Consider the following 12,029-nt stretch of genomic DNA (forward strand, 5'->3'; position numbering starts at 1 on the left):
AAGGAGGGAGGAAAGAGGGAATCAGAAACCTGAATGGCGCCGGCGAGACAGAGAGAGGGGGGAGGAACGAGCGAGACAGAGTGGGAGGGACAAGACTCGAGAGAATATTTGCATTAAGTTCTTGAATGTACCTTGAGGTGATCATTAATGAGTAAGCGCTTTCACTTAGTACACGTCAAATTTTAACCCTTTTTTCCATAAATTTTGAATTTAATCCCAGTGTTTCAAACGCCTAAACCACCCATTTTCTCAACCCCAAAAACCATATACTATATAGTGGCAAAAGTGGTCCACCTATACATGCTTTCACCCATACGCTTAGCAGACATTCCAAAGATGTTTAGTAAAGATTTGGACATTTTGAAGTTAGCTAACTCTCCTGCCAAGTTCATGACCCTGATGAATGATACGTTGTGACAATATTTTGGGAATTTTGTCATTGTTTTCCTAAATGATATTTCGATCTACAACTCTATTGAGGAAGAGCACTTTCGACACCTCAAGTTGGTGTTTGTTTTGCTAAGAGAGGACAAGTTTTATGCAAAGCTCAATAAGTATGAATTTCTAAAAGTTAAAATCAAGTACTTAGGACATGTTATCTCTTATGTTGGTCTTCAAATGGATCTAGCCACGATGCATGTGATTTTACAATGGCCACATCCTACTAACCTGGAAGAACTTCAAACTTTTCTAGGTATGGCAGGCTATTATTGCAAATTCATCAAGGATTATGCTAAGATAGCGGTTCCTATGGTGGCAGATCAATTAAAGCATCAAGGCAAGGTCTTCACTTTGGGCAACAAGAAACAATGTAGTTTTGACGAGCTTAAGGTAGCTTTAACTGTGGTACCCATTCCTTACCTATTGTAGCTATTGTTTATGTTGTCAAACCGTTTGCACTTAGAGATAGATGGAAGCAACAAAGCTATAGGCACAATGCTATTGCAAGAAGGAAAACCTCTTAACGACCTATCACTTTTGAAAGCAAAAAGTATTTGCGACTTGAGTTGTCTGTGACCTCTCCTTCTATTGCTCCTTTGGTTCTTGAGGAACTGAGAAGGAGTCGAAGTCTAAGTAGCTTTTGTGTCATGTAGTTCTTGCTGTAGCTCAGGTTCATTAGGTTCCCCCCTTGGCTGAAAAGAGGAGCTATCCCTAACTATGAGTAGTGAGTCCACAATGAAAATAGGCATTAGGAAAGTGTTTAAAGATTATGGGCTGTAGGAAATAGACACTATTATCTAGGTCAACCTTAATGTGTTCAAGCAAGGGTTTGTTGAGTTCAACTCAAATCTATGGTTGCCATAATGGATTGGAGTTTCATGGAGAGTGGCTACGTAGAACTTGACCTACAAAAGAGGCTATGGTCTTGAGAAAGTTGTAATATTGATATGAGAGGCGGGGAAGCTACATTTAGAGCAAATGCAAAGATGTCGCTACCTTCCAAGGAAAATGAACAAATAGGGAAAGAGGTGAGTTTAGAACCATCCATTGCCTTGCACCTAAGGCTTAGAAAACCATGGTTTCATTCTTTAAAAGGGTGATATAAAAGTTTTCTAGGAGCACCTAGACATACGAGTGACTTCTATACCTTTCACCAACCAATTATCCCAAAACCATGCCCGTAGCCATTGGGTCTCTTTTTGAATGCCCAACTTTATATTTATTAACTAGCTCCGTAGGCAAGATGCATTAAGGCAGATTTGCTAGAGAAGTGTCTGGTGCTCCTTGAGGATGCTCTTCGCTCTGACTTTGGAGCACGTGTGGGGTACCTTAAGTTGATGTTCTATGGGTGCCAGTATGAGAAGGTCTTTGATGTAATGTCTATCCTCTTGGCACGGAGTTTGTTGCACGACATGACTAATGAGAATTGGTGGGGATGGTGTATCCTGAAGTGCTTCATGTGTGTCGTGGTGCGAGTGCTGAATGAGCATAAGGGTAGGCAATGGAGTCGAAAGACTTTGGCATAGGGAGGGAAAAGAAAGGGAATGGTTTTTTAAAGAACACGGATCATTCCATGCACGTGGTTATGTTCTTGCACAAGTAAAGGACATGAGGAATGAAAGAGAGCCTTGGGGTGTGCGCTATGTAAGGGACATGTAGAGAGGTTGAGCTTGTTTTGAAGAGACACACCTACATGGTTTCAATATAGACAAAAATGGTATCAAATTCACCCTTTTTCACAACAATTTTAGACTCTAGCAGATTGCTAAGGCCAACGAGCATTGTTTGAGAAAATCATTTTTTCGCAACCATACAAAATTTCCTTTCATAATTTTTTATTTGAGAGGAAATTGTATACATTTGAACTGAAATATACTATTTTTAAACACTAGTAGAGGCGAGATTTTTCCTTTTCCCCTTCCTTTCAAGCAGCATTATTGATTTTCAAAGGTGCACTCTTGCAAGCTGAGTTACTGCATTTGGCATGAACGGCTCTTTAGAGCCAACGAAAATGTACAACAGCTAGTGGAATCTGGGTCGTAGCCTCGTAGGGGGCTGTGAAGTTTTCAGAGTTGATGGGACGAAAATTGTCTGGACCCGCCTTATCCATGTATATGCCAAAACAACACGCGAGCGCGCGCGCACGCTCACACTGTCGCCCCCCTCAACACACACACCCCACACTAATCCACTGTCTCCCTCCATCACTCACCAGCACACACGACTCTTACACAAGGTTATCCTCCTGTGTGAGCCCCATAGACCCATTTACACCAGTTCCAAGCCGCACAGAGAGAGAGAGAGAGAGAGAGAGAGAGAGAGAGAGAGAGAGGATCTCTTTGTGAAGCAAGAAGTGAAAGCTAATTACTGCGGAGCCGAGCGTGACAAACACGAATTACAAATGTCTTCTACTGCCCTCGGAGTGCAAGCAACAGTCAATTTCAGCTAATTATGGTGGGCTGAAAGCCATAAAAGCATCCCGCCTTCGCTCTCACCACAGTCCTTAGGAACGTTACCGATGGTAAGCTCTCCACATTCACCTTCTGCTTCAAGTTCCATTTAAGCACATGTGTGCTTTCTTTCACAAAGCAAACAGATGGTAACACATTGCCATATGTGAGTACCACCTTCAATGAGTTGTCAGAGTGATTCTCTTAAATGTCATATTGAAATCTGCAATTTGCCATGGATTTAGGTATCTACAGTGACACTCTAGGGATGCCTGGCTGTATGGGAACAAAATCATCGACAACCATGTGCCTAATATGTTGCTTGCACTTACAAATTTGCCTTCCCCTTGGGTCTTGGATGGGCTGCTCTTGGACGTCTTTACGTGAACACTACGCGACAGGCCAATCAGACACATAGAACGACATGCAAGGAATGCATTTCCTGAGGATCAAGAAAACAAAGTGACTTGTGGTTGTGTGTCTCTCACAATACAAGCCATGGAGAAACCTATGCACACAGGCTTGCCAGTAGAGATCAACTTTGATGACGTTTTCGGTGGACCCCCAAGATTTGCGGCTCTAATATCAGCCTCGCGTTTGGGGACGAGCCAATCAGCTATGCTTGACAAAGTCACGGCCCGGACATCCTCTTTCAGGACTTCTTCTCTCCCTGTTTTTGATCTCCCTGTTTTTGGAGATGATGCTTCTGCACGTGGTGTCTTTTATGACTCACGAGCAAGCTCTAAAGTTTATGATGACATGTTTGATGATGAGGGTCCAGTGCCTGATAATGTGATGGTTTCTAGTTTGCATTTTGGCTCAAGGTCCAAGCCGAGCTCTCACTCCAGCTCCCGGCGAATGAGCCCAGTCCATACTGCTTCTGCAGCCTCTGGTCAATTAGGAGGGGCTGAGAAGCTGAGTGCTAAGACGAGGTATTTAACCAATTCACTACCAAGCTTCAGTTTTCTTTTGTTGAACTATGCAGAACTTCACCCTGGCCCCGAGCACAAACACATGCATGCATGCTTGCACATGTACATGTTGCAACTTATGTTGTTGACCTCTCTCACTGACTCATACTCAAAAACAGGATGGTCCTCAAGTTGTTTTGCATGCATATCATGTTATTTTCTCAAGCAAGGGTATTTAAGCTCTGTTGCATGTCATTCCTTGATCTAGGCCATAGCTAGCTAAGTATTTAAGCACAAATAAGTAAAGCTTCTATGCGGTAAAGGGTTGGATCTAGAAGGGATTGATCCTTATTATCTGATTCATTTGCTGCTTTAGAGCAGGCCAGAAATTGGGAGGCTTTTAAAACGGGGCTCACTTTCATCAGCTTCTTCCTTCGACGAGAGTGGAGGAAAGCCATCTGACATGCTTCTCTCAGGTGTGACAAATGATTCCTTTTTGTTGAGTGTACCTTCTTCACCTCCGAGATCGGGCTCATTTGGACATGCAAAGAGTTCAGCAGGAGCTATGGATGGCATCAATATCGCAATGCTGCAATCTTTTGTTGACTCTGACGATGTGTTTGGTGGGTACCCGCAAACAAGCTTTGCTCAGGTATTTTCTGTTGTTCCAACTAAGGCAGACAGTCATGGTGGAAAGGCATTAGGATCAGGGAAATCAGGGCTGAAGATTTTTTCCACATCAGATGCTCATGAGATCCCTGATAGTGTTGAAACAGTGCTATCCAGGTCATCATCAACCAAGGATGGCAGAGAACAGAGAGATAAGCAGGTTTGGACATCCAGGCGAATGGACTCATCAGTTTCCGATAGGTCGGAGCTGGCTGCTGGAAGGACTTCAGTAACATCCCATGATGCTCCATCATCTGAACCAACTACGCCTGGTACTCCAATAAAAGTCAAGTCTTGGAAGGACTTGATTTCAGGTCCGCCTGCTGGCCAAACTTTTACCTCCAGAAAAACAGGATCATTGGTGGCAACTACGAAAGAAATAGTGACAGATAAGGATGTGGCAGACGTCTTTGTTGAGAAGCACATGATTTCACAATCAGAACAAGATGCTGGGAAACCTTGTCATAGCTCAGCTGCTTTACAAACAGGGAAGGTTAATTCCGCAGAGTATTCAGATGAAATGGAAGAAAGAGAGCTGCAAGCTTTGCTCACGAATGTTTGGAAATTCAATGAACAGGTTGAAAGGGAAAAGTATAATACCAAGTTTCCTGTACACATTGCAAAACATCCATCTACACAAATCTACCTGTCACGTACTGACCAATACGAGCTTCGGGATGTGCATGAGAAGGATAGCGATGTAAGCTGGAAAGAGTGGAGGAAATTTGGCCGGGGGAAAATCTCAAGTAATGAAAGTTCAATTGACAGCTTACCTGGTGGTTTCAAAGTGCAAGCAGACAAGGATGCTGCAACATTGCAGGACACAACAGAAGACAGTGTAGGTTTGCATACAGTTCATGTCTCACCTGATAGATTCACTGGCCTAAAGTCTGAGAGTGAACCACCAAAAGGCGATGTAAACCTCGTTAAGGGACAAGTGCAGGGAAGGTCTGATGGTCTAAGGAAGAATGCTAGTTTCCATGGTTTCTCAAGTATTGCAACACAGGTACCACCAGAATTTCTGTAGAATTATCGTGGCTGTTCTCTTTTTTTTTTTTGATCGTTGTGATTGTAAACCTATGTGATATAATCCATAAAATTGGATTTTTTGACATGCTGCTGCATTTATATCCTGCACACATTCAGTAGGATTTTGGATTGAGCTGCTAAGAGTGATGGAGGGGACAATGGAGTACTCTACTCTTGTCGAAGTTTTCCTCATGGTAGACTTCAATGCCTGGACATGTAGCTCTCAGTGTGACGACGTGTGCTTTCGAGGACCAAGACATACGACATGCTACAGACAAGGAGGACCTCATCCGAGTCTCAGTAGACGCAGCCCTTCCCACTGCCTATAAATGCCATTTACTCAGATTGGGCTCCCAGCACCATCTCTTGGCCTACATCTCGTGGTCTGACATGCATGCCACACGGAGTCGTAGACAGGGGGGGGTGGGGGTGGGGGTGGGAGAGTACAGTGGATTATACTATGGCATCTCTACAGCTCATTAGCTCTTTCACCAATCCACCCACCCCCATCAGAACCGACCAACGACCATGCCTACCTCTCTCTTTCTTTCATTGAAGCGACGGTCTCCTACGCACCTGCTGCACTTCCCACGGGAACTAGCCCCTACATACTCAGCAGAGGCCCATGCTGGCCTTTTTTGGCTTGACCCATCTGCATTGTTGTCCACACTCACCTCCCAGATCTCATCCATCTTACACACATCAGCCTCCACACACTACTCACACCTGACGTACTCCCTCCACAGGGACTATGCCATAGAACCATTGGTACGATGATGAGTGGAGAGTTCTTTACCGCACCCTACGAGCACAAAAAGCTCTTGGGAATACTACAAAGCAGAAAACAAATGCAGACTCTCACACGCTGCAAGCAGTGAGCTTTGGAGGAGATAGAGGAGCTTGAGCTTTACCTCCTATTTATGAGCATTGATAGTGCGACAACATAGCGGAGTCTTAGAAAGCCCTTCTCAACCACACCCATTGAGGACCCATGTTAAGTGCAACAGAAGTGTTGATGGTGATAGCTGAGGATGAGTGCTTTGCATGTACACAAGGTTCCTTTTACTTATGAGAGATGTGCAATGAATAGAGAGAGAATGGAACCGAGTGAAGGTTTTGTGAGTGAGAGAGAGAAAGATGCATGTGGAAGATGTGTGGTTGTGACAGTGGAAAGGAGTCCTACAAGGGTTGGATGGGCAATTGGATAGGATGATGGCTAAGGTTCTAAGTTCTCTTCAACGGGACTATGCATAGTTAAAAAGAGAATTATGGGGAGTAGTCATAGCATTGAGATGCGACAAGGAGTACTTGATAGGGGCATCTGTGGTAGTAGAAACTGATTGCTTGTCTCTTCTTGGAATGATCTCAAATTGCTCAACTCTTGTCATTGCAATGCTGTGATGGATAGCTTACATCAAGTCCTTGAATCCATAGTTCAAGCGTATAGCAGGGAAGGATAATTCAATGGTAGATATGCTATCTAGAGCAAGGTATCAAGATGAAGAGAACATGGTCGTTGAGGGAAATGGTGTAGGTACAAAGTTTTATACCATTGCAAATGCAAGAAGTGATGATATGTGCTTGGCAAATGCACTTGAGTCTTTTTCAGAAGAGATGTATGAAGGTGATTGGCTACTTATTGTACAATACTTGAGCACATTGGAAAGGCAAGAAGATTGGAGTGAACAAGAATATAAAAGAATACGAAGGAAGGCTTTTTAAAGAATGGCTACCTATGGAAGCATCCAAAGCAGAGAAATGGCACACCACAAAGAGTTGTGTGTGATAAAGAGACTCAACAAAAGCTTATCAAGGAGTTACATAAGAGTCTATGGGTTGGACATTGAGGTGTATGGGACACCTTTGTCCGATTGAAAGAAAGGTATTGGTGGAAAGGCGTGTATAAAGATGTATCTCAATTTGTGGAAGCTTGTGTTATTTGTCAGATATGTATTCAAATGTAAGGTATCGTGATGGGTTGCATGCTACCTACCCATTGGATATGCATTACAAATGGGTAGTACATCTTGTTACTTTGCCTTTGGGTATGTGGCAAATGCATTACATTGTGCTTGCAAGAGAGGACTTGTTCAACCAAGTAAAAGGTCATGCTTTGAGAACAAAGAGCACTTACGGGGTATGCAAGCCATGGATGTGTTGGAAAAATAGTTGCTGACAGGGGAGAATTGGATGCTGATGAAGCAAGAGAGTTCTTCTCAAGGATGGGTATCAAGGTTGCTGTTACCATAATCCTAAAGGTAGTCGTTAAGGTGAAAGAGGACATCCTCCTATCATTAAAGCTTTGGCTCAAGCATGCAAGTGAAAGGTTCATGAATGGCCAAGAGTGTTACCTTATGCCTTATGGGTTGATGGTACTTCACATAGCTTAGTCATTGGTTACATGCCTGTTGAAATGATGTATAGTCAAAAGTTTATAATGCCAATTGAGGATGTGATTCCAACATGGAATGAGGATGGAATGAGTAGGGAAGACCTTGCTTTGCAAATACAACGATTAGAAAGAAGGCATGAGGAGATAGAGCTTGCGATTGCTCGATTCGAAAGATGCAAGGTTGAGGAACAAAGAAAGATTTGATAAAAAGCATAGGCTCAGACCAAAATACATAAAGGAAGGAGATTGGGTGCTTATGTATGATAGTAGCCTTGACAACCAACATACCGCAATGAGAGTTTACGAAAAGGTGGTTTGGTCCGTACATTGTTAAGCACGTGCATGTAAATACAAGTTACAGATAAAGTGACCTGGATAGGAATGAGATAAAGGTTCCATTCGCGGGAAAAAGGAGACAGTTATTCAAGAGAAGAGGGGATACTAATCCCTTTGATGCACAAAATATTGAACAACTGAATTGAAAGAGAGAGACGACACGCGACACGGAGTGGGGGAATTCCACCCCAGAGAGTATTGGCCCCAAACCTTGGCGCCCCTTTCGGTATTCTTTATATTGCATCGACACAGTACAAGCCGGTACTCGAGACTCTACACCTTCGCCAGGAAGCATGCCAGAGAATGAGCCCTAACCTCATATTTAAAGGCCCTTGGCCTAAAAAGCAGTTTACAGTAAAAAGCCTTCAAACTTAAAAGCTTCTGGTCCAAATGCAAAGCCAAAAAGCTGCCAGCGTAAATCACGGAAATCCGTACAGCCTACCACGTCATCATGCCAGCGCAATTATCGGAAATCTGCCACGTTGCCCTTAGGGTTAGGGTTAGGGTTTCCAGAATTAGGGTTTGCAAGTTTTAGGGTTAGGGTTTCCAGAATTAGGGTTTCAGCAATTAGGGTTTTTGGCAGAAATTAAGGTTTCCATTCTTTAGGCTTTGACACGTCAGCAGTTTGTTACATCTCCCCTTCTTGAAAGAGAGTAATCGTCCGCGATTACAGCATATCTGCAAAACAACTCAAGTTAGCTCAAAAATTTCCGAGGGTCATTCCAAGGGACAATCAATTTGCTCTTTTTATTAAGGAGTTAGCTTCTCCTTTCGGCTGTTTTGATCAAAGTTAGCTTCTCCTTTCTGCTCTTTTGATCAAGGAGTTAGCTTCTCCGTTCGTCCAGATCGGAACTCTTGATATTCCGGCGTAGTAAAATTAGCCATCACACCCAAACCGTCTTGATCTTCCACGGGTGTCTTGATGCACTAAAATTACATACCCAGGCAATCTCATCCAATTAGGAATATTCAGTAATTGACACATCACAATTCAACAATGCTCACATATGCATGTTACGAGACACAACAAACAGCGCCGCTGAGCACTCCCCCGAGGCAAACGGTCTGCGGTATGAAGCTACTCAACGACTACCTCGTCACTCCCCCCGCAAATAACCTAATAAGGTCCGGGCCATAAGCTCAGAGGACTGTACAACCAAACGCTTCCCAGACCGCAGTCTGCGTCGCTCGGAGGTTCAAGCATATAATTAAACGCTCCCCAGGCATTGGCCTGCGTCGTTCGGAGGTTTTCTAGCATACAAGGAAACGCTCCCTAGGCATCGGCTTGCGTCATTCGGAGGTTCAAACAATATCAAGAAGGCATCGGCGTGCGTCGTTCCGAGGTTCAAACAATATCAAGACAATATTTCTCACTTCTCCACTCAGGAGTAAAAATCACCAATTTAATGAAACCACTATTGAGACCAGAGTCAAATATTTCAAATCGGCACCAAGATAGGTTTAAAACAGATAGCATCCATTTCAAACAAAGTTCAAACAAAGTTCAAACAATACTTTCTCAAACAATGTTCAAAAGTATCTAAGTAGAAAACAACTAGAGAGGTCATTCGGGGTTTTGTTCGGACAATCGAACTTTGAGGACAACGGGCTTGCCCTTCTGCATCACGGTGATGGTTCGGTTCCGGAGCTGGAGAGTTGCATCATTCTTGTCGTGCCAGGGCATGCCCAAGAGAACGTCGCAATTGCCCAACTTCATAATGTGGAAATCGGCTTTTCCATGATAATCTTGTATAGTCACTGGAAGTGCACCAATGAGCGGTACCACTTTCTGAGTTTGCCCCGTGGCTAGCTCAGCTGCAATTTCTCCACCCTCTGCATCATAATCAAAGTGTATCTGCTTCAAGAATTCTGGATGGATGAAGTTCTCCATAGCTTCGGGGTCAAAAAAAATAAGGGCTTTCAATCCATTGACTTTTCCATAAGCTCTGCATAATTCATTAAAACTCTCGAGGTGTATACCATAAATATCGGGTACTAGTCCAATAGCAGGTCTAGGCTTCTTGGCCGGAGGTGGCCGCGGGGATCTGTCTGTCGCGTCGGAGCAGAAGGTTGCATTGAGGACGTCGAGGCTCGCTCAGGACATGTATTGAGCGTATGCCTTGTTTGGAAACATTCGAAGCATTGGCCTTCTTGTAACAAGGCGTCTCGTTGAAGTTGTGTCAAACGAGGCCGTTGAGGTTGGTTTTCACGGGATTCTCAAGAATTTGTTCGTTGTTGCTGGGAGTTCTGGTTAGTGGCCGAAGGTTCTTCTGTGGTAAACTCCAACTTTCTCATGAGCTTGTAGCCGATCGCGGCATGGTCCATAAGCTCTTGCACGGTAGAGACTTTCTTGGAGAGACAATATTCCTGCAATGGTGATGGTAGTCCAATGGTGTAGCGCTCGCACTGGTCCTCCAAGGGAATGAACTTAAAGAAGGACACCGGAAGGTACACGTCGAGAAACCCTTGGTTATAGTCGTCCATGGTTTTGGTGGCAAGCATTTTCAATTTGCCCCACTCTGCCAAAATCCGGACTTCAAACATCGAAGTCATGTAGCTACGCGCTAAAACTGTCTTGAAAGCTTGCTAGGTCCTTGGAGCATGCGGTTGTGTCGCGATTGAACTCCACCATTGCATAGCATTATCTTTAAGAAATCCCGCTGCTCAAGAAATCTTGGATTCTTCTGTATAGTTCCCCAAAGCATAGACGTTGTCGAATTGTTGTAGGAACTGCAATGCTTTCTTGCGATCTTTCACCCTGGAAAAAGTGAAAAATTTGACTGTCGTGCCACCATCTTTGAAATCTTTGGGTTGGTTAGGCGCATGTCCCGGGTATGGATAATAAGGGTATCCATATGGGCTCCAAACATTGTAGCCACCATGGCGGCGGCGGCGGTGGTGGTGGTGGAGGTGGGGGCAATGGCGGTGGCAAAGGCGGTTGCATTGGAACAGACGGCTGAGAAGGTTGCCGATTGGAAGCTCTCGTACTTTTTGGTGGCGGAGGAGGAGGTACCACCTCGGGCATCAAATGGGGTAACATGTAGTTCAAAAATTGTTAAAAACTTTGCAGTATCGAAAGATTCTGGTGGGGATGCCGCGAAAGAATGTCGTGAAGCTCGTTGAGCAGAAACTGCAAATATTCTGCTGAATCCATGAATTCCAAGTATTGGGTTCTTAATTGGCTTATGCCCTGTAAGACACTTTGGTGAAGACGGGAGCGCGTCCGATGCGCGATGAAGTAAGGGTGGGGGTGGCTGATAGGTCCGGGTTAGAGGGCGAAGATACCTCGAATCAAATCGGTCTGTTGTTTTGTGGGCGAAGATACCTCGAATCAAATCGGTCTGCTGTTTTGTGGGCAAAGATACCTTGAATCAAATCGGTCTGCTCTTTTGTAGGATCGGTATGCTTTCAGAAAAGCACACGCCTGATGCGCTGATACCGCTGTCATAAGATGGGCACCACGTGCCAATAGAAAAGAATAGACTGAACAGACCTTTAACACTTCATTAAAAACTGAACTGAAAGAGAGAGACGACACGCGACACGGAGTGGCGGAATTTCACCCTAGAGAGTATTGGCCCCAAACATTGGCGCACCTTTCGGTATTCTTTATATTGCATCAACACAGTACAAGTCGGTACTCGAGACTCTGCACCTTCGCCAGGAAGCATGCCAGAGAATGAGCCCTAACCTCATATTTTAAGGCCCTTGGCCTAAAAAGCAGTTTACAGTAAAAAGCCTTCAAACTTAAAAGCTTCTAGTCCAAAAGCAAAGCCAAAAAGCTACCAGTGTAAATCACGG

At 44.2% G+C, this 12,029-nt stretch overlaps 1 protein-coding gene across 2 annotated transcripts in view; it reads left to right on the plus strand.

Annotated features, from left to right (window-relative positions):
- The first annotated feature begins 2,542 nt into the window (after positions 1-2,542).
- Positions 2,543-12,029, plus strand: part of LOC147462970 (uncharacterized) — a 41,980-nt gene continuing 32,493 nt past the window's right edge. The window contains exons 1-3 of one of the 2 annotated variants that reach the window (XM_086486495.1): positions 2,543-2,962; positions 3,137-3,823; positions 4,184-5,477. In XM_086486495.1, coding sequence (XP_086342621.1) covers positions 3,390-3,823; positions 4,184-5,477 — 1,728 coding nt within the window. In that variant the 5' untranslated portion in view covers positions 2,543-2,962; positions 3,137-3,389. The remainder of the gene's footprint in view (positions 2,963-3,136; positions 3,824-4,183; positions 5,478-12,029) is intronic. The other variant, XM_086486490.1, reaches the window with a different exon arrangement.

The sequence above is a fragment of the Adiantum capillus-veneris genome, chromosome 2 (assembly GCF_014529385.1).
Source record: "Adiantum capillus-veneris isolate H3 chromosome 2, ASM1452938v2, whole genome shotgun sequence".
Lineage (NCBI taxonomy): Eukaryota > Viridiplantae > Streptophyta > Polypodiopsida > Polypodiales > Pteridaceae > Adiantum > Adiantum capillus-veneris.